The sequence below is a fragment of the Fringilla coelebs genome (genome assembly GCF_963513975.1).
Source record: "Fringilla coelebs genome assembly, chromosome: 8".
NCBI classification, from domain to species: Eukaryota; Metazoa; Chordata; class Aves; order Passeriformes; family Fringillidae; genus Fringilla; species Fringilla coelebs.
In genome coordinates, this window is record NC_140066.1 from 11,724,227 (window position 1) to 11,748,116 (window position 23,890).

Genomic DNA, 23,890 nt, shown 5'->3' on the forward strand with positions numbered 1-23,890 from the left:
AATCAATTTTCAATGGCTTCTTAAACTAAAATCTTCTGTGTAATTTACTACGTATGATCAGTTATGGGTCAAGAATATTTCATTTTGTACTGTTTTCACTGTTGAAACACTGTCGTGTTTCAAAGTCAGAAACCTCAATGTTCTAGTGAACTCAATGGAAGATCAACAACAGGAAGGTTGGGGTTTTGGTTTTGCTTTTGTTGGTTGGGTTTTTATGTCAGTAAATACTTTCAGGCCTATATAAACATTCTACACTCTGTTATAGATACCTGACATTTCCTGCAAGTAGCATGGAAAATAAATATATGCATGAGGATGTCTTCCAACTTGAGAAAATATCAGTACAATAGTCCAAGTATTTGTTACAAATATTATTCCTGTAGGATGCATTCACCTCCTTACAATACAGATGAGATTGAATTTTTATTTCTATTATGTACAAAAAAGCTAAAGCAAGCTATACAGACCGTCAACAAACTTCTGTGATGGGTGCATGATGTGACACATGCAGTAGATATTAAGACCTTGCTGTATCTACTGAGACACTGACATTTGCTTAATCAGTAAAGCACACAAATATCTAACTAAAACCTGACAGGGCTAGAAATTGTCCAGGGGAGTAATAAACACAGAGCAAAGAAACTGATTTACGCTCTGATCCTGGCTCGGCACACTGTAACACCTCTGTCCTGGTACAACAGTCACTGATACTGTGTTTTGTGTGCAATTGAAGAGTGGGACAGTTTTTTAAAGAGGTTAGTGGGCAGTACTCACCATCCTTTCTCCAGGCAGACAGAATGTTTCATTTATTCAGTCTTGGTCTTGGAAACAAGAACCAGGAAATTCTAGTTTGTGGTCATCTTTTGCGAGCATTTCCCTTGTTGACATTACTCACCTTGTTACTGCTCATCTAAATTCTCAAAGTTTACTGAATTTGAAAATGAGAGAGAGAAACCTTTTAGTTTGCAAATTATATCTAAATAAAGAAAAAAGATGAGAAAACTGATATGTGCAAGAAGAGGGAAGAGGAAAAGCTCTCCTGGGACCTATTTATGTTTTCATAACTCTAGCCATCTTCTGTTTCTCCTAAATACTTCTGAAGGGAACACAGACATGAACAAAGATGAAAGACTGAGCTTTAACCAGACCAATTGCACAAAACAAAAGAAAGCCCAGAGTGAGATTCTTGTTTACTTTGGATTTCTGCAGAAAGGAAATAAAGAAGAAAAGTAGAAAGTAGAAAAATAAAAGTAGAAAAATTAAAATAGTCTTTTAGTAGAACCTTCCTGGCTTTGTACAACCCATTCCAAGGCAACATTGCCAGGTGACTCTCCAGGGGGAGCACATGGACCAAAGGCAAGAACAGTTTATGGAACAGCACTAAGTAGCCTCAGCTGGAATGACCTTCCTGCAGAGATCTCAGAGCCCATCACTGGCTGATGGGCAGTTGCAGTAGGGGGCATGGGGACACAGTTCTGAACACACAGAAAATAAGGAAAGTTTGTGAAGCTGGGGATAATTCCTTCTGGAAACCAAGGCTCCTTCAAAAATTAGTTTAAAGAAATATGTAAAAGCAGAAATTATTTGCAATTCAAAATCAGCAGTCACTGAACACTTCACCCGCTGAAGGCACCACGATGAGAACTGAGCGCCAGTTCCCTGAATGCTGTGCAAGCTGCATTTGGAACTCAACCCACTGCTCACTCAGTGCATGGAGATGTTACCATTTCCCACTGCCTGCAAGTGGAAGACAAGGGTGAAAAACTGCAAGTGTTAAAACTACTGTCAGTCTTAGGGATTGTTTTGGAAAAAAACCTGTCTCCTTAGATTTTTATTTACTTGCAGCATCTTCCTTCTCTCAAGGCTATACACACCAGAATTTTCTTTCAAAAACAGTGTCAGAAGAAATACTTGTACTTGCAAATCTATAGATGTTTAATCTCAAGAAGAAAGACAAGTCAAGCACAAAACTTCCACTGTGCAGTCTTTTAAAACAGCTACATATTCTACTATCTTTGAAATAAGCATTACTGACTGAAGTGTGGAATGCTTAACAGGACATCTAAATCCATAATCATTATTTTAAAAAGTAAATGCTAATGGATATGCATATATATTTACTTATTTTAGCACCAGGTTCTGCTTCTGCACTACACATTTAATATATTGATGTTTCTTAAGTAAGATGCTTCCTTTTGTCTTCAATTAATTTTGACGTAAGAAAAATACTATATATTAACACCAAATATATATTTTTTCATTAGCAGTCTTTCAATATTGATACATAAATTAGTTTCGATGTTTCTGAATTGTGAATACTTGGTTGCTTAGGCATACAAACATTTAAGTTTGCAATGCAGACTGGCTCCTTTGTGTAACCTGTTCCAAAACCACGGCCACATTTACGGATATATAGAACAGACAATAAATATTAAGCATTCATTCAAAAAGGCTGCTGTGGGCTAAGAACAAATGAACTCCATCCCAGCCAAAAGCAGGACATTACCCCACCATTTGCATGCTCTATCATGAGTATACCACTTGTAGAGAAAAACGGTATTTAATTCTGTGCCCATGGATTTCATAATATCTACACTGTGGTTGATATTATCCTGAATAAATTATATAATAAATCAGCATAAACTCTGGCAAAACAGCTTGGGCCTGATTAGACTTCTTCGCCTTGTATACTGTGCAGCCATTTATTCTCAGGCAGGTTTTGACCCATTGTAGCCATTTTTCCATCATGTAATTAAGTACAGAAAATAAAGAAGAATTAAAAAATCAGGCCCATATCCACACAGACTGGACTGAGATAATCAACTGCCAAAAAGCTTTGTAATAATAATAGCAATAAATTACTTAGAATTGTAACATGCTCTGATTTTCTATCAAAATTACCAAGACAGCAACATTAAGTCCTAGTGCAGTTCCCTGTGCTGCTATTGCCATAGCTGTAAATGGCTAGGAAAGAGAGTAACTGTATTTACTAAATGCAGAAAAGGAATTAATTGCGTAGGTAATAGGAAGCTACTGGCAAATTTCATCAGGCCAAGTGAAAGGCAGAAAAATGGACAAGAATACTCTGAAATCACGGCAGCCGCATGAAATGAACTATAAAAAGGCAAACAAAAGCAAAGCAGATGTGTCTATAACACTATATTTTATGGGTATTCCTGCCTTTATCATGTCATCTCAACTAAGCATGAAAAAACTCACCAAAACAAAATAAAAACCCACCCCCACACACACAAAAAGTAAAAACAAAATAGCAACAACTAAAAACTGGAGGGAAAAGCAGTGCATTCAGTCATGAGCCAAATTATAAAAAGCCTGCAATTCTTAGGGGTTAAAACTCAGAGAAAAACAACAGTACCACTTTCTCAAGCTCATCTCTAGAAAAATAGGAAAATAATTTTAGAAAAAGGTCATTCTCAGGCATTCTTTCCTTCTTCACATTGTTATAAAGCTTTTCAATATGTCCTGTATAAAAGCAATAGAATGTTTCATATAAAAACAAAAATGTTTTTATAAAAACAAAGAATGTTTTTTGGAGCATTCCAAAACTGGAATATATATTCCAGTTTTTCATGATTTTGTTGAATTAAGATAAATCCCAACACTTCAAATTCAGACTTAGAAACTGAACTCACTGTCTTTATCAGGGGTTTCACATGTTTTACTTGGATGTAACAACACAACCAAAATATAGACTATAGCTTCAGGCAAACAGGAAATATATCCTAGTCCTATTTAGGAAAAATCTTGAAATAAATGAGATGTACTGAATGAAACCACATTTTGGAACACTGAAGAAAAGTTACCATGTTGGTGTGTATAAAGAAGAAGACAACTGCATTGGCTTTTGACTAGCAGATGGATTCAAATAATTTTTTGTATGATGCATCTCTGAATGAATTCTTCAATTACTTTCCATACAGGCAATTAACCTGCAGTTCTACCTAAAACAAACAAGCTTCACAATTACTTCAATGAAAGAGTGAAGTAAAATGCTGACATGAGTAATGACTCTTAGATATTCAAAATCTGCTTGTGTGTAAACTGAAACCCAAAGCTCTCCACAGACACCCATGCTTAGTAAGGTTTATTCACATGTCAAATTGCTGTGAACAAATGTCTTGGATAATGTAACACAAAATACATGTGGGTAGGAAAGACTTTGTAACTCTACTGATTACTAACAGAGAGGTGATAGCTAGGCTGGTCATGTTTTTTGAGCATTATGAATGTTCAGCCTTCTTTGGGAGCCTTCCTGCTGCATTGCTAGTTTAAATGCTTTATTTATGCTAATATTGATTTGCTATTCAGTACACAGGGAATGCATTATGAATAAAACTTCATTAATTCAGTGGTCTCACTGTAAAAGCATTTGCCCAATGAACAAACACTGAAATGTCTAGAAGATAATTGAGTTGCATGGTAGTAAACAAAATATTACACTAGAGCCTCTGACAAGCTGCTAACTTGCTAGAGTTGCTAATGTCTTCCACTGGCCTTTACATATTGATACTGATTTGTATTGATGTATCTATGCTTTTTTATCTGACTACATGGAAGTTAGGTTTGTATTCTTGCATCTAACAGGATTCTTTAGACCTCTAGTTTGACTTCAAGCAGCAAGAGTTGGCTTTTAGATGCTGAGGCCCTTTCTCCACTTGCTGTGTTTCCATGTGTCTCGTGACACAGCTGAGTGTTGCTGCATGCTCCTAGGTGAAACTCTGAATTTCAAGAAGAACCTAGACTAGTGCCACAGATTTGCCCCACAGTTTAAAGCCTCTCATGAATATCCTGAGTAGATACCAGCTGATAAAGGCAGTCACGTGGTGCAAATGGCAGTCACCACAGCAATGTGTGAGTACAAGGCAAGGAAGCTTTCCAGTAGGCTTTACTGTTACCCTTCTTGGCCATTAATTAGACAGAACAAAAGTAGTGGAATGCATTCTCAGTTTGCTTTTATCTAATAAGGAAGCCCTCAGTTTTAAACAAAAAATACAGCCCACAATCAAAAATTACTGATGAGCCCCTCCCCTTCCTATAATTAAATTAACAGATCCAAAAAGTACAAAATCCTGATTATATAACCACAAACACATGCTCACAATGGTCTTTAAAAGCACATATCTTACAGCTCACCTAGAATGCTATAATCTCAAGGGTGTTGAAGAAGCTGTCAAGACACATTTACCATAAACCTAAGTGACAAGTGTACTAGTAAATCACAGTGTCAGCAGAGCTCACTCAAAAGGAGGAGAAAAACAAAAGCCACAGTTGACATGGAGCCCTGGAAAATTTAAATTTTACAGCTGAATGTTTCAACAGATAACTAGGCAGAAAATATACTGTGTTCTTTGCTTTACATACTTTTCTCTCAGGTGAAGGAAACTGGTTTTTTCCTTAAATATATTCCCTTTGTGTAAAGTTTAAGAACGCATTTATTTTTTAAATACATTAGCAATCTCAAATCCGAAATCCATTTTTATGTGTGAGAAGCTTCCAGATGACATCACTGATCTCATAAGAAATCATTCTGCATGTTTTTTTAATCAAGTAATTATAAGAACCTTTATTGCTAAAAGGGGTACAAATTTAAATCATGGTATATCTGGAGTAATTTCCCATATTCAAATTAAAACAGCAGGTCCAGATAGAATTCTACAAAGCATTTTATGTAACTGCTTAAGAAACTGTACTTCTTTATCTAGCTCAAAGAAAAGTAAATCTAGGCATAATATTGATAACTAATTTTTCTTCTCACACACTTGGCTAGATTTGGGAACCTTAGGCTAGCTTTGTTAATTACAGTGCTTTCTGGCTGCTTGCAGCATTCTTGAGCATTGATTTCTTGTACTGCTCCTCAGGGGGAAAAGTTACTTTTAATCACTCAATAAGGGGAACCAGACTCTGAAGCACTGTTGAAAGTCAAATGAGAACAAGATTGGGATAGTAAAAACTTCACACCTAATGAGTGGCAGTGTAGTGCCCATGTGCAGCTCTGACAGTGACCCAGTTCTGGACATCCCCTGGGGTCTGACACGGTTCTCAGTTAAGCCACCAAAAACCAGGCACTAAATTGCCTCATTTCCTACCTGCAGTAGAGCTAAGGTGAGTGAGTTAGCAGCTAGGCTCAAACTCACAGCAGGATAATCTGAATGAGGGGTTTGAAGCCACTACTCAGAAACAGAAATTACTTCAATGAGGAACCAACTTCATCTCAAGTTCCAAAAAAGTTATAAACAGAAGCAGGCACAAATTTTTACTTAATTTTTTAATCCAAAGTCTGGAATTAAGTGTCTTTCTTTTACACTAAATTTCATTAATAAAACACGATAAAAGGAACTCCACTCATACATCAACTGTGCAGAATAATTTGCTCCTCCCACTGTCTAGGTTCTCAAAACTTCTGTCACCACCCTGTAAACAGTAGCATGGTTAAGAGAGAAAACAGGAGACAGGGTTCTGTCCCATGACTAATGAGCTACTACTTTCTTGTACTTTGGATTGAGTAACTATATGTGTTTATAGAACACTTCAAGTCAAAAAGATTCCTTTTATCAATGAATGAATTTATAATGGCCACACGCACTCATGAAAGGCCATGCTGTGTTTAATTGTGAGAAGCAGCGGTAGTAGCAGTGGCAGAATGGCCCATGGAATTATATATAATTTACATCTCAGTCCTCTCCCCTGTGGATTAAGAACTCTTGTGTATTTTATTATGGATGTTAATCTTGGATAGAGAGCTAGGGTTTGAAGCAGTCAGAGCCAATGCCAATCAGTGTGCCAACCTGCATGGCTCTTTTGGAGCTTTTCCTCTTCAAAAGAGTTGTGAGTTTGTGATTTGACAATCCCATTCACCTAAAGGCCAGGAGAAGAAGGAAGAACTGACCTTTCTGAAATTGAAAAGGGAAGGAAGCTGTCATTCCTTTAATGTTTGCAAGGGAAAGGCAAATTTCTGTCTCCTTCACTCCACCCCATTTTGCCTCCATGCCAGCAGCACACAGTGCAGTGACACACATAGGTGGGTTGCCTGCAGTCACAGAAATCTCTTCCCTTTCTTTCTCTACCATCTCCTGCTGTTTACCTCCTGTAGGGAATGCAGTTCAAGTGTCATGATCTGCTTCTAACTGGGTGAACTGGAATTAAGCTAAACCAGCAACATATTTTCTTTCAGTCCCACTCTTTCCCCCCTGCATGACTACACACAATACCTGCTGGTACCCTGCTTGAGAGAGTTGTCTTTGCTTAGCAGGAAAATAGTATTACTTCAGAGGAGCTGTCAAACTAATAACTTGTAATCTTTTCCCTTGAGGCTGGATCAATAGGACTGCAGGTTCACTGCTTAGCAGAGCAAGAAGGACCAATAAGGCATCCAACTTCTGGGAAATCGGGGAAATTTACTGACCTCAGGTCTGCAAGTGTTTGCTGGGCTTTAAATAGATAAAATAATAAATATAACTCAGTCTGTCGTAAACTGATGAAAAAATATACAGAAGCCTGTGAAAGAGAAAGCACATTCTTGTAAGTATGCAGGCAAAGGAACAAGAGCTGCAGGCATGGCTGATAGACACTTAGATATAGACTAACAATAAGCAGGATATGAGCAATTCATCCAGGACTAACAAGGTTCTGCACAGGATACCTGTGGTATGCTAGAGGGGATGATCAGGAAACAAACAGACACAGCACTTAAAGGTGCACAGGATGAGCTGAATGTCCTGTGCTGGTAGTGTCTGATATCTAAAGGTGCCTTGTGCATGGATAAACTCCAACTGACACATCCACAATGCCACTGGAAGGAGAAAGCATGGTCCAGCAGGTAAGAACCAGACTACAGTACCTGGAAAAGGGTACACTGCTCAGATTCAGGCTGCTGGACAGATGAATAAAAAAGCCTTCTGCTTTAGCTTTGGTCACCATCAAATAACCATGATTCCTTCCAGTCTTACTATAAGCAAACTTTGTAGGTGTCTGGGCTTTTTACTTGTGTGTAACACTCCTTATTTTGTGTAAAATGTGATATTTATGTCTTCACGTATGATTTCTTCCAAATAACTCTTGCTCTTATATCACATGGTTTTTGTAAATTAATCTTCATATCTAAGCACTAACAGCAGAGCTTTCTGTCCAGACAGAAAGCTTTGTTTTATGTAATGTGATAAAGCCTGAAGGAGCTCTAGTAACAGAGAAATGTACTGACACACAGACCAACTCAAAATGGAGACAGAACTGTCATGAAAAAATACAGGTAAATACTGTAAACTACCATGATGGGTTACTAAGCAAAATCATAATTGCTTACAATGGCATGCTCTAACAGTAGCAGATGGAGAAGAAAATCTTAAAAGTGTTTTAAGTGAAAGGGGAAGAGGTCTTCAAAATGTAGAGGAATTTGATTTTCAATATTCTTTCAATAAATTCACCTGGGAGTAAACTCTCTGAAAAAGTTGCTCAATATTCTTCACTTATGCAAAGAACTGCCTGACAAACTTGAAAGGCCTCTTTTTAAAAAATTATTATTTTTAACTAACCCTGCACTGTCTGGGCTCTGTACCTGACCTGTTTGTGTCAGTGAAACTGTTAGCACACCACACCTGTTTTCTCTTTGTGCTCACGTGTTCTTTATTATCTCTCATTCTAAATGTCTGCCATACCTGCTAAGAAAAATTGCTGCCTTCTATCTTCAGAACATGCCAAATCTTTAGAATGTAGCTTCCAGTTAAAAAGCAGTCAAGAAGGACAATGTATTGTAAAAGAATAAGAAAGCTCATTTCACATTAGCAATTAGCCTATTTACATTAATTATTCAACTGCCTCATTCTACAATTTCCCTGCTGTTCTTTTGTGCTTCCTTTCTCCTTGCAGCCTGTTACAGCTCACATTACCTCACTTTGATACTTTGCTCCCTTCCAAGAGGAGCCATGAGTCTAAAACATTTATTTTGTTTGCTAATAACCTGTCTGCGTAGACACTTTGGAACTCTAATGGTGTAAGAAAAACAATTCCAAAGCCTTCAAAAGAACTGACAGACTGAAACAATCATTATGACCTAAGTGGAATGAATTAGTGTGTGAAGGATCATCTTATTTCTCAGAAAACAGAAAAACACCTCTCATTTCCTAAAAAAGAAGCCAAGAGCTGAACTGAAGCTGAGGAAGCATTTGGGTTTTTCATATTATGGGTCTGACTGAGCACAAAAATAATCATGTACCAGAATCCACCATATACCAGAATCCATCATATTAACTCCAAATACTGTGTGATCTTTGAAAAATATTATCAGAATATCCAGTAAATGTTTGAAAAGAATATGTTCAGAAAATACAGAAGAATGTTCCATCTCACAGGAAGTAAAAAAAGTGAAAAACTATCAAGACTCTAATAACAGCCCTCATATCCACCCATGTAAAGAATATATCTAAAACTGCAAGGACAAACTGGTTCATGCCTGGTGCTGCATTAAAACCTGTACATGTAGGTTATAAAAATTACTGCTCTATGATATTTCTGAAGTAAAATTACAATAGTGTTACTATTTAACAGCCATGGTACAAACCCAACGTGAGCCAATCCTCAGTCCTTCAAATGCAAGAGAGATTTTCCAGCCTCACAGAGGGTTTAGCAGCCCCTCTGTATAACACACCAGAGGGCTCCCATTCATCCTGCAGCACCACTGTGCCAGGAATGTCATCATTCTGTGCCTCAATTCAGCAGTGGGGGAAAGCACAGGACTAAGCAGCCTTGGGATCTCCTGTGCTCTGTGTAACCACAGGATGGGGACAGCAGAGGTGACAGCTGAGCCTGCCTTCCCACTCAGACCTAACTACTTCTCAACCCCTTCTCCAATGTAGGCTTATGTGATGAGAGTGTCATTTGGTGTCCAAACTTATTCTACATCTGTTCTTCCTGCCAAGATTCCCAACAAAGGTGACTTCCATTCCTACCTATTTTTTCTGAGAAAACCACACAGACTGGGGATGCTGATTGATACTAATTGACTGTGGCATTATTTATTTTGCACAAAACCAACCATGTGGCAATATCTGGCAGCCTGTGCTGACCTGGCTGTATCCCTGCAGCAGCCACAAGCCACAAAGCCTACAGATATTTGAACTGCTGATCACAGCTGTGTCCATCCTCTCTGAGAACTGACTGGCAGAGAACAGAGAATTCTACCTTTTTAATAAGCTAAGTAAGACAATCTCTTCAAAATCTATCCTCTCAAAAGTATCCTTTTTTTTGTAATCTTTTCCAGACAATGGTTCAAAATAAATTTTTATATTCTGTAACCCCTTTTTTAACCTCACTTCCCCTTCTTCATTATTTGCATAAATTAGAGAACTGGATCTGTCCTGCAAATATATGCAACAGGTGCATTGATATTCACAATTTTCATTTGAGTCAGGAATTCTCTGATTCCATTTCAGACGTTTCCCAGCCACAGAACATTTTAGATACCAAGCCTTGCATATTTGCATCCTTTAAGTCCTGTGGAAGACAGTGAAAAGCTGTCAGTGAATTCAGGAGAGTTTTAACAAACTTTGTATCTTTTTATCATCAGCTAACATTCCAGAAGATAAAAAATCCAGACCCCTAGGGTCTGTTTACTTAAGTAAATAGTCTATGTGCACACTTTCTCAAATAGATGTAAAACCTAGGTAATGATAAAGCAGCGAATTAGAAAATAGATCATTAATATGAAGAAGGCTGTACTTCTGCTAGATTTACAACACTTGCTTTACATCTTCCTAAAATGCATTTATTGAAAACCTGAAAAGCTCCTCTTCAAGAGCAGAAGGAAAAGCATGCTTTTCTTCTCAAAGCAGCAAACTTTATTCACTGTTAGATGTTTTTCAAACGAACCACTGCCATTTCTGCGTCTTTTAAAAATATTACAACACAGACTACATGTTATATTTGCCACGGTCCAGCTATACGAATATTCCAATTGCCCTCACTGTTGTTCAAGGACTCAGAATGCATAGACTTTCAGAAATATCTCCTTTACTGAGAACACCTGATTTGCAGAACCATTATCACTCTTTTGGTGTGCTAGATTTTCCTCTTGAAACAAGTTTCTTTCTGAAAACAGCATTAGCCATCTCGGTTAAATCTTGATCTGTAAACGTTTGCAACACGTTCCTGATAAACTGAAAATTTTCTTGCCTGGCTCCCCTGACTTCAGAGATTATTCAGCTCCTGCATCTCTCAGAATTCTTTCAATCCATCCTTTGATCTGCTCTGATCAGCTCCTCCACAGCTCCCCACTCCCTTAACTGCACCACCACTCTGACTTCCCCTGGTGAAATGGTTCTCCACAATAGCACCCATGCTCCTGCAATTACATTTTAAAGGTACAGCCTTTAGGGCAACTACCTCATGTTTCCAGATCTGTGATACCAGCCTCTGGACTTTCCTTTCAACTTGAAGGCAAGTGGAGATCTGATAGTGCTGCAGCAGATGCTTGGCAAACATGCCCACAGCCACCCACAGCCAGGCAATGAATAAATTCTGTACTGTGCTCACTACACACCTGAGGCATCCCTGTTATAGTGTGTAAAAACAAAACAACCATAAAACATTGCTCTGAATTAAAACTGGGGAAGTATTTTGAGATCAACACCAGCAAAGACCAGCACCCCTATATTCTGAATAGAAAATAACCAAATGCAGAACAAAGTATGTGAGAGGGAACAGTCTAACATCTGAAGTTAAAAATATCAAAACTATCAAAAGTAACAGCTGACAAACTAATTGGAATGGGAAAAAAAGTGCTGAAGCAAATTGCAAGCACAAGAATAAGGTTAAAAGACAAATGACAGGGCAGTTATGGAAATAATACACATTTCAGCCACCAGCAACATTTTGTTAAATATTTAGGGGAGGAAAGGTCTTTAGTTTTGCTGCCACATGGAATTCTATCCTCAGTGTCTTATACCTGCAATAAACTAAAAACCACAATTTGCTAATGTCTGTGATAGTTTGGCAAAACTCTTCAACATATAGGGAAGACTGATAACTTTCCCTTTACTTGGCATGGGTCCCACAGGGGTTTGAAAAGAAAAATCCTGCTCAAAGCTTAACTCAGAAAAACAAGGAATGGGTCCCCCTTTCCAGGCGGTTTGAGAGACAGCTCTCCCATCCTAAACACCAATTTACTTCCCTGCTTTCAAAGCATATCAGCAACTGGGATCTTGGCAAAGAATGCTCTTAATTCAAATTAACAAGAACCTTTCATACGACTTGATACAACATTAGGATGCCCATACAAGTTTGATTAATATGCTTATAGTCATCAATTAGCAGGTAGGAAGTTAGAATACAATCATTAACTTTCTGGTTATCACACTATACAGAATTTACCGGTAATTAAATTTAGACCAATTTCTTCGTTTTCGTAGTCAAAAAAATTCAATAATATTTCTTTTCACTCAAACCTGAGGCAACTATTAGACAATACAAAAGACAAAAACACTGATTACATTAAATCCCAAGATAGTCCTGGTGACACCTTAATCACTGGCTCTGATTCTTCTTTATTTTAACCATTTGAGAATTGAGCATTGAGCACTGTGGCCATAAAGTGGGCATAAGCTACTTCAAAAATAATGGTTCATCGCTTCACAACCCAAATGAAGTAAAGATCATATCATAATTTTATAACTTAGGGCAAATTAAAGTTGGGTTTAATTTATATAAAACTTTTGAAAATAGATATGTATTTTTTTTCTTTACAAACTTAAGAAAAGCATCCTAGATTGGAAGGGCAAATGAACTGGGGTTTGGCAGGGATCTATTATTTAAACTGAGCAAAAAATAACTGAATTTACATCCAGAATTCAGCTGTATGTTACAATTTGTATCCTTAACATCAATTTTTTAAATGAAGAAAACAGTAAAGCCTATTTCAAATGAGCTAAAAAACATCTGCTGAAATTTAGATAACTGATGATAATTTCAAGAGACAATAGAGACGGATGAAGCTGAAGCTGATATTTATTTAAGAAGTGATTTCTTGTGAATAAGGAAAGAAATGTTCTGATTTGAAAGACCTTTTGTTACTACAGATTTTACTACCCTGCTTCAAATGAAACATTTGTAGTGATTCTTCAAATGAAGACAAAAGGAAAACTTCAGGTACATTAAGCAAGCCATATGTTACCGTGTTTCATGTACCATGAAAATGCCTCAGACAATGTGTATTTTTAAACAGAATCCAGATTGGTTTGATGACTTAAAGTGGAAAATAAGCCAAATATATGAGGATAAAGACATTTGCGTTATGATCAGTACTTTGCTACTTTAGCTACACACATCTGTCTCAAAGCTTCATCTCTGCATAACTAGAATAAGTTATATGTCCACAGTACAATTTGAAGACAGTGAATCAGCTAATGCTCAACTTCAGCTAAAAAGCTGAACAGCCTGACAGTCCAAGCAGGCAAGCCAAGCTCTACTGACCCTGGCAAAAACATGTAATTCTGTAATAAACTGGTATCTACTTTTTCAGTACTGCTGCAATAGCTCTCTTAGTGCATTGCATTCAAAAAACCCTTAACGTGAGGCAGAATATTAAACTCTCATTTTGTGGTCCAAAACTGAGATATAAGAAAACACAGAAGATGCTCAAGGATGTGAAGGACCTGATTATACCTGTTGTGAGAGATGCTTGAGGTGACCCAGTGGCTCAAGTTGTCAGCTGTAATTCTGGGCTTTGCAGAATGGCTTTCATTTGTACTGCCAACGTCTTATACAAGCCAAATATATTCTGCTGTATATTTGTTCATAGACAAAAATCATTCATAATGTATCCTGGTTCCCTGCATACAATACAAAATTACAGGAGGCCCAGGAGTCAGACTCAATAATCCTTGTGGGTCCCATTCCAACTCAGCACAATCTGTGATTCTGTTTTGTTTGGTTTTCCTCAGAGCTTGTGTCCATTACAAACTGTAACACAGACCCCAGATAACACTACCAAACGCTAATTACTGCACCTGTAATAGCCTCTTTAGATTCCACCACTGCAGAAGAGTTACAAGGCAGCTGAGTTGTTCACAATTTACAATTGTAACAATTAATCTGACCAGAGCTGCAAAAGCCAAAACAACTCATGCAGCAAATAGGTACCAAAACAGCACTCACAGGAGTCCCTGCAAAGAAGACCACTTAGCTTTAGGCTGGGAGGGTAACTTGATTGTCTTTGTCTGGCTCTTTGAGTGAGAGAAGAAAAAATTAGGTACTTTGCTCACTTTTATAAGTCATTGCATTCAGTTTCTCAAGATATGAAGAGCATGATCTGGGAAATTAAAGAATGATCATAAAGGCCTCAATTCTTTCAGTGATTAACAAACTAATCCAAAGACACCAAAATTAGTAGAAAGATTGCACATGCATTGGCTCAAGCCTAGATACCTGCTTAACTTTAAACATAAATTATGTTTGTAACTCCTCACGTGAATTTATATGGATGTGACCTTCCCACATGCAGGGAAAACATTTATCATTGGATCATACAGAAAGATCCTGGTTGGAAGCACATCTGGCAAATGTCCACAAATGAAATTTTAATCAGTTTGTCTCTCAGAAAGCAACCACACCTAATGTCTTCCCTAAGGAAACACATAACACTGTCTGCATCACTGTTCATAAGAAATGAAAGTATTTAGAATTTACAAGCTATACATGGCTGACTGCAGTATCTTTGACCAATTAAGCCAATGAAAATAGCAGCTTGTTGATGTCTTTTAACACATAAGGATTTGTGTATCATAAACAGAAATCTGAAATACATGAAACACTAAACTTATTCAGAAATCTTCCTTGCCTGACTCACTTCAGAACGCCCACACATCGTCATCTTAGCCTTAGAGAATCATGAATCAGATGAGGGTCAGCTTAGTGCTTTGAACAAAGCAATAGACTCATCAAAAGCAGCAATGAAAAAAACAGATTTGACTTTAAAGTCTTGCTGGTCCCTCAATTATGTCAGCTATTAAACCAGAACTTTTTTTTAATGTCTACAAATACTGAATATCATTGCTAACACCTATGAAAATAAGACATCTTACCTGTGAATTTGATATCAACATATTCAGCTGCATTGCAAATGCTATACAAAGCAAAAGTCTCAGAGATGCTAGCAACTCCAGCAGATAAGACAGCAAATTTTGAATTTGCACATGTCCCATTTCAGGAAAACTGCCTAAAATCATACACTCTCAATTATTTTTGAGGAAAAACAATAATAATTTTTGTTTGCAAAAGAAAGCAAGAAATAAAAAATACTCCCCCAGTTTATAAAGGAAAACAATGATGAAAAAGATATGAGTTCAAGTCATTCTTGCAAATCAGGTAAATCAAAAACTTGAACATAAGTCATCTACCTACCACATCATTGTAGTATTTTCCAGTTAATTTCGGAGTTCTTCTCACCCTGTCTTGGTTTCAGTACTGTCACTTGACTTGCTATTTTGCAGCAAGTATATTTTGGCCAAAATATTCCTGAAAAAAATCTTTGGTGATATGAGTCCCACATTAGTCTACTTAATTAGTAAAAATAAACCAGGAAAATTGTACAGTAATAGTAGGAAAGATGCAAAAGCCTTGTTTTAACAGGCCCTCGGTTTCACCATATCGGTAGGCTTTGTTTTTTGTGATGGAAGCTGGCGAGATTAATTTCCCAAGCAGATGCTCACAGCCCTGTTATACACAAAATGAGAGAGCAGGGAATTACCATGGAACCACTGAGCAATCCTGTTGGTGCTCCTCTCAAAGCCAGCCCGCCGAGGGATCTGCTCCTCCTTGAACCAGCGGATGATGACGTCTCGGGAGAAGGGCCGCGAAGGGCGCTCCCAGATGTTGCTGCACGCAGAGACAGAGCACAGCAGTGTGGGGAAAAAAGGGACAGCATAAACAATAGTCTCTTTTTACATATTGACAAAGCATACAGCTGCAAAATGGTCAGTGTAACTTCTGCTCAGTACAACTCACTGAACGACTTGATCTTTTTAAAATTTGTTAAATTTACTCTTTGTATTTATGGAAACCATAGTTGCATGATTTTTATATTTGCAACGGCACCTTAAATATTTTCTTACAGAACTTAAATTGAAAAAATAACTTACAGCAATGGATGTGTCAGTCAGCTTTCCTTTTCCACCTCGTTTTTATTCCAATGTAAATATTGACAAGCAATTCTTTTTTCTTGAGTATATTCCTTTTTACTACTAGTAGCAGCTATAATACACTGTGTCTCCAAACAGGAACCACTAAGCACAATAGAGGGAATTTTTTGTTTAAAATTTTATGTTTCCTTTGCATTCTCTGCTTGAAAGCCTGCCTTAACTCTTTCTACTGCTTTCAATGTGTTTTATTTAGCAGGAATCATCCTCCAGTTTGAATTCTTCTCCTCTCCTGCAATTAATTGTGCTCCTTAAATAGTGAAATGAAGGGTTAGTAAAAACCAAAGATGCTTAGTTTTGCCTGAAAAAAGCCACAAAAAAATAAAAGCTTCTGAAACTTAGGACTGCTCTCTGTTAAAAAAAAAAAAAGCTGTTAAGAAGCAGGCAGTTAAGCAGCAGGCAGTTTTAGGCTTGAGGCTTAAGGCTTGCCTAAGAATTTGTCCATTTGACTTCAGCCTCGCTTACTGATCTCATACTGTCTTCTCAAGGAGTCATCTCTGTGTGATTTCTAAGAAATCAGCCTGAAGATAAATGACATTTAGTTTGCATTAAATCTGTTTTTCTTTTCCTTTAGACATTCTTTTCTCTGATCATAAGGAAATAGCAAGACTGAGGACTCCCAAAACCTGAAGAGCAGCTTATTGACATGGTAGGGATTGGAGAGGGAGCAATCCAAGAGAAAACTGTTTCAAAACCACTCCAGCACAAACCAACCTAGATGCCGCAGGAGACAGCAAAGGAGTCGCGCTGTTGTTGTTCAGTTTGGTCTCCTGATCATTGCTCAGGTTTGTCCCCTGGAACAAATGGCTCAGGCCAGCCACTCTTCCCTTCTGGATGGCACGCAGGGACTGCCGCCGGTACTCGTCCCGCGCCCGGCGCGCTTTGTGGCTCCTCTCCTCGTCGGCAGCCTTGGAGCGGCGCACTGGGTGGAGTGAACGTGAGGAGAGACTGAGAATTACAAACAGCCACTGAGCCCTCTGCTTAAAGCAGCTTAGTGCCCTTATTCCTACATGAGCTGCTCTTAAGAATGTATAAATTGAGACACGTTACCGAAGGCAGATAAGCGGATGGCTTCCCTGATGCTCCAAACACAGGCCCACCTCTAGAAGAAGCCTCAAAATATCAATGATCTGACCGCTACTGGCAATAACTGAGCTTCTACATATTGTGATTCAATCTGACACTTTTTTTGGCTGTAATAAGAGAAATTCTGCTTGGGGACATCTTTTCTCCTGGAAGTGCACCAAGTTCTATATTTCAAGAAAGGATGCTAATTACTGCTTTAAATTAAGTCTGTGTCTAACTGTGTTCTTGGCCACTACGAACATAACTAGAATTGAAGAGTCAACTCCCAAAATTTACCATTATAGAAACTGACATGTAGGTTGCCCTTTGTCAGCGCCGTTTGCTTTCTGAAAGGCCTATGCTCTCTTTGTCATGGTGCTTATAGTCACAGAGATTTCCAACTTGAAATTTGCAGTCTAAAAATGGTTTCAGTAATAATGGATAAATTAACAGCCATTGGAAAGGACATGTTGATGCTATGGATGGGGCTGCCTTACACTTCAGTTGCTGAAATTGTATATGGAGAACCAGAACTTGTACTGGAAGATTTAATACACACCTAACCATGGCACTGACCACGGAGTTACCCATTTTTGTAACCTGAAATGAGATTCTGTTCTGGCCACTGCAGCTCAGGCATCTTTCACTAAAACTTCTTCATTTTAAAGTTAATGTTCCAACAATCCTGTCTTTGACATGGCATAACTTAAATGCACCAAGAATTCTACTGCAAATATTCGTCATCTATCAGCTCTTTTCTGGTGCCTCAAGCCCCATTTGGATGATGGTTTTGAGTCACAAATAACTTCAGGCAGGCAAATTATTCCAGTGCAAAACAAACCTTTAACATGCAGTGAAGCAAATATTAAAGAAGCTAGCTATGGCCTCCAGTAGCAATTATCAATCCTACCATGACTATCCTGGCTTAGATCATACCCAGTTCATAAAGGGAACACTCCATTTCCTACACCCCTGTGACTGTACCTGTGAGTAGGAATGCATGATATAATACCAGACAGCTGCATTTCATTAGTCTGTTTGCATCCCTCTGGTTTACACTCCCAATTTAAAGCAAGCAGAAGTATAACTGGATTTAACTCCCAAATTCTAAGAAGGTTTAATGGAATCAAGAAATAAAAGCACTCAAAGCCAAATGAAATGAAATAAAACGTTGTGGGCAAATGAGGGAAAGAGAAAAGACTTTTAAGCTGAGAATTACATAATATTATCATAAGCAGAAAGATATGCAGGACTAAAAGCTCATCAAGATAGCATAATAAACGAGTCATAGATGCTTCACATGTATACAACTGGCAGGATTTCAGTTTCACTTAACTACATACCCTGCAGCTTTGGCTAAACACAGTGACAAACAAATGCACAGCACAGGAAACACAAGTAACAGACTCCACTATTTATCTTAGAGACCATTATTTTTAAGGGTAGATAACATCATTTACATATAGTGCTTCAGTGGCTCCAGTATTTCTGTGATTTATCTCCTAAGAAAGCCACTCATAATGGTCACTTTGAAGATGAACTTTGTGCTTGCAGCACAAGGAGAGACTGCAAGGAAGATGAGTGATGCAACTTTGCGAGATATCTAGAAACCCTCCACTGTTTGCCACCATCACACATTCAGATTGAGAGCAGACTGCCTGGAGCTTTCTGGGACTCTTTTCTACAGATTTACAGGCTGCCTGGCAATGAAAAAGGCAAGGTATCTTCATGCCCCTTTTTCCTCAATAATAGGCACTCTTTTCAAGAGTCATTCCTATTGTATTTTTGCTAGCCAACAAGTCTGTACCACCAGAAGTCAGTGACCCAGACATATTTTCCCAAACTATCAAACTTTAGTACTTCTTATCACAAACATATGACATGAGGTAGCATAGTCAAATATCAATAGCAACTGTTAAATATCAATATTCAGAAAACCTTTTGAAAGAATGCATGCAGCCCTCTCTATGCAGACATATACATGTATGCATGTGTGTTTTAATTTATGTACATACCCATACACGTGTGTATGTGTCTGTGTACACATAAGGATACGGTAGTCTGTATACAGATATTGAGATTTTACAGATGGAATAATCTCTTTCATGTTGGGAAGAATTTTTATTGAGATTTCCCAGTGGAGGTGTCTGAGTTCTATCACTAACCATAGGGATGCGTAGGATCTCTTAATCCATTTTTCTCATTACTGGACTCCTGATTTTCTCCCTATCCTCCTCCTTCTAGTTACTCCCAAAAACTGGGGACCACTCACTTTAAAATTCAGCATTTTATCAATGCTCCTGCCAGTAAACTCACTTGAATTTTTGGAGAACATGAATACCCAATGAATTTCTTTACAAGTCAGGCAAAAACAAATTCATAGACAAATTCATAGAAGAACATGAAAACACAACAATATAAAAGAAGATATAATGAGTCAGCCTGGTATCCTTCTTCCAAGAGAGAAAAAAGTAGCTGCTCAGGGAAAGGCAAAAGAATAGATCAACTCACTCATCTCTGTCTTCATTTTAAGTGGAATAATTTTTTTTCTAGAGATTAATGAAGCTGGTCAGATGGTATCTGAATACTTCACTGCCTGATGCAGTTTGCAGGGCTCTGTAAGTGTATTAACAGAATGCCTTTTACAATATTCAGTCAGATGAATATTTGTGCTACAAATTTCCTATCATGTTTCACAGATTCTTTTTTTGCTTTCTCAAAGAGAGGTCACACTTAAATAAACTAGAAACCTAAAAATGGGACAGCACACAGAAATGTCCAAAACTAACGAGAATATGTACCCTCTGCTATCCAAGCTTAGTTTTGTTTTTCAGTTTCAAAAATAAGAGTTTTGAACAGTAGACTCTGAATAAGTCTTCCACTATTCATCTTTCCACTTGCCAACTAATATCCCTGCTCAACTTACTAACTTACAAGTGTCCTCTAAATACCCCAATATATATCTTTTATATGAAATCAAAGTGTCTAATTGCTCTTACAACATCATTTTTCCCTTTTAGCACTGATTTCCCAAATTATTCTACACTTGTTATTTAGTATACTAAAAGCCCTAAAATCATGTATTTTGGTTAACACAGTAGTTCTATGGGTCATTATTGTTCTTTGGCAAGCAGCAGAAGCAAACTGAACTAAACAACAGAAACTAATATTAGCACCACTTTGCTTATTGCCTTGGCAATAAACAGCTGAGGGATAATGTGATGAGGAGAGATGGATCCCCACCACATTCTGAATTCCATCTACTAAACAAATTAGCAGTGTCATCAATATCCTTGCTACATTCCTCTCCCCAATACCTGCTCTAGCTCTGCTGTTCCCCTGCAGCACTGAGCCTAGCTCACTGCAGGTTTGCAGCAGCAAAAAATGTAAATACTACATCTGCTTGTAATTCTCGTATACATTCATGCATTTATTTATTACTTAGAAAAGCTGACTTATGGACAGCTTTGCCTAACCTCACTAAATTTCCTCTCAGTGCCCCACAGGAATACTTGCAGACAAAATTGAAGGATTACCATAAAAAGAAAAATATACCTAGAAATGAAATAAAAAATGAAAAATCTGGTGAACCTGAGGTACTAATTAATTTCATAGCAATTTTAGATGTTCCCACTTCCAAATACTTGTTATTATCTGCTGCACATTTTGGCTCCTGCAGTAAAGGTGAGGAAATGGAAGATGTTAATACCCCTGAGGAAACTCAGTGCAAAGTTTGATAGCACAGTCTAAACCAGCCAGCAACTGGTCTCAGACAAGGCACTAAACCCTGCATCTTCCTATGGTCAGTCATTGCACCCATTTGCTAATGGAGCACAGTTCTGAGCCCTCAAACCAACGGGGATAAACTGAGACACTGGATAAGCATAAGAGGATAAACCAGGATATGGAACACTCCAGTCATTAGTCTGCAGTTAGTTTAATGCTAAATCAATTACTGCTAACAGCATAACTCTGGCAGCAGAGAATTTATAGCAGGCTGCAAACCCAGCAGCAGGAGAGAAGGTGCTGAGGCAGAGCAACTGCTGGTGACCAGGCTCAGCAGCTCTGAGTCACCTGAGCTGCTCTCAGTCACCCTCTGGCTGAGGGGACAGGCCTGCAGGTACTGAGGCACACAGACTGGAGGTGATAGAATTCCTTCAGAGCATACAGAATACCCCAGAGATTTTTCAAGAAAAAGTACTGGTGGCAGACTATCCCCACCAGCCTGTGAGGCAGTCACAAATGTTTTAACAGACCAAAAATGCCATTACAGAACTCCTGGTCAAAACTTTCCCTAGCTTATTCCTTTTTCTCCCTCCCTTCTCCCATAATTATTCTACTGAATTTTTCATGTCTATCCCTGCACAAACAGCATTCCTCAAGGAAACAGAGGCAACAGTTTAAAACATCAGTTACCTCATTAATACAATTGTAAGCAAATGATACCTGCTTTTAGTAGAGTTTGTAGTATTTTGTTTTATTTCAATGCAAAGGTAACCCAGATTTTTTTTTCTTTTAACATTATGATTGAAATTTTCTTTCCTTATATAGTATCAAAGAAATCCTAAAGTATATAATACCATCCTCTATGCTGGGTTGCCAGCTGACGCTGATTTTCTGCAGGGCTACTTTTTCCTCAACTCACTTTACTCTCACATACCCAAAATACAGAAAGTTAGTTTTCCTTTCCATATAAACATGTACACCTGGATTTAGATAATTCTCCAGAAAATAATTACTTTGTCTTTATTGACAGCGTAATATGCGAGGTTTTGTTGATCAAAATTAACATACTCTGCTATGAGCTTGGAAAATGGCACCAGTGCATCAGATAGATTTAATTCATCTTGTACAGAATGATTCATTATCAGATCAATTCCAGGTAATAGCATTTCAGTAATTAGTCCTCAGGAATTAATGAAGTGATGACTACAGGCATAAAATAAACTAATTGTATATTTTGAAATTTATTCATAATGTGGGCCATTACTTATTTACAGTTTCAATGTATACATCTATATAATAATATAGTTGTTCTGTTCCTTATATATTTTTAAATCACAAAAAAAATTGAAACTAATCACAATTATGATATTCATAAAGAAGGAACATACTGCCATAGAATTAGATCTCCATCATCATCAGGTGGTTTTTTTTAGAGCAACAATCAAAGTATGATTTACTGTAATCTTTTGGAATGAAGTAAGTTTCAGCATTGATATCATAGCTTCACCCCACTACCATATGGAAGCAATTAAAATACTGATGAAGACAGATTTTATCTCTTCAAAGATAGCTGAGGACAAGCTGTCAAAATAACTGTGCCCTGAGTTATTATTGCTAAGCCAAAACTGTTAATTAAGTACATTAGACAGAATTTAATGATCTCAGTCATTGTACACAAAAACTTTTCTATAAGGCATTGACACAGATTCAGGAAGAAATCCAAAACTTTCGTTTGTAATTTTAAGCTGGCAATTTCCACCAAAATAATACAGCCCTTTGTATTGCTCTAGGTAGAAGATTTTTTGGCCACACCTTCTCCATTCTGCAAGTGTCCCTTTATCTGCTTTCAGAAGAACATGAGTGCTGTGAAGGCAGTTTTACTCACACTGTTCTTCCCACTCCTGGTCATCGTCGCTGTGCTGGCTGTGCTGCTGAGCTTGCTTGAGGCTCAGGTACAGCTCCTTGGCCCGGATTTCTTCCTGCTGCCTGATTAGTTCTTCACCTTTCTGTCTTTCCTCTTCTTCTCTTTTCTAGAGAAAATGAAGTAAGCCACAAGTGACTAAAGAGGAAGAATGTGCCAAAAGTTGAGACGCTGCTTTGGTTGCTTATCTCAGAGAAGCTGCATTACCCTGGACAAATCACTATCTCTTCTAACATTGGGCTTCTCACCTCTCACAAGTGGCATCACTGAATTTTCCCATCTCCTAGGAATTCCTGAGGGTACATTTTGGGACCACAGGTATCAAAGGAATGAGGAACATGAAAGCATCAAAGATCTGAAAACTCTAGAGAAAACATTTTGTCACGTGGCACCAAAGCCTGTGTTGTTCTCCAGCCTGTAAGCAAAGCTTGCTTTAAGTCCGTGTGTACTCCCATTGCAGATACTGCTGCCTTTGAGCACTGCACACATCATCCACAGAGCCTTAGAATTCAGGAACTGATTTATTGCTGGTCTTGGTTTAACAACTGTCCCAGTGTGTCATCATAATCAGCACAGGGAATAATATTTTCCAAACATTAAGATCACTTCATTCTGGAGGAAAAGGCAGATCCTTCAGCACCAAACAGTCACTTTGTAAAACGTAGCTAAGAGTAGCTAACATGCCAAAAAAAGTTCCCTTCCAAGAAAGCCTTAAAAGAAATGGAAATCGAGAAAAATTGCTTCTTCAGTTCACACTATCAATAACATAGGAGCTTAATTTATGCAGAACTAGGAATCTGTATCTGTTTTCCAATGAGTTTTCCTGAATCTCTTAGGTAGTGAAGAAGTAGATTTAAATCATATAGTTTAATAGAATCCCACAAAAAAATGAAAACTGAACTTCATTAAGTGCTATTCATACTATTGAAATGACTTGAATTACAAATAAAAACAGTTTTTATTTAAGCTTATAATG

The 23,890-nt window shown here is 37.8% G+C and overlaps 1 protein-coding gene across 1 annotated transcript in view; it reads right to left on the bottom strand.

Annotated features, from left to right (window-relative positions):
- SH2D4B (SH2 domain containing 4B) overlaps positions 1 to 23,890 on the bottom strand; it is a 58,088-nt gene that overhangs the window by 13,168 nt on the left and 21,030 nt on the right. Inside the window, exons 4-6 of the mRNA XM_084210205.1 lie at positions 22,879 to 23,023; positions 16,917 to 17,124; positions 15,755 to 15,882 (exon numbers count right to left, since the gene is read on the bottom strand). Of these exons, the coding sequence (XP_084066331.1) occupies positions 15,755 to 15,882; positions 16,917 to 17,124; positions 22,879 to 23,023 (481 nt within the window). The remainder of the gene's footprint in view (positions 1 to 15,754; positions 15,883 to 16,916; positions 17,125 to 22,878; positions 23,024 to 23,890) is intronic.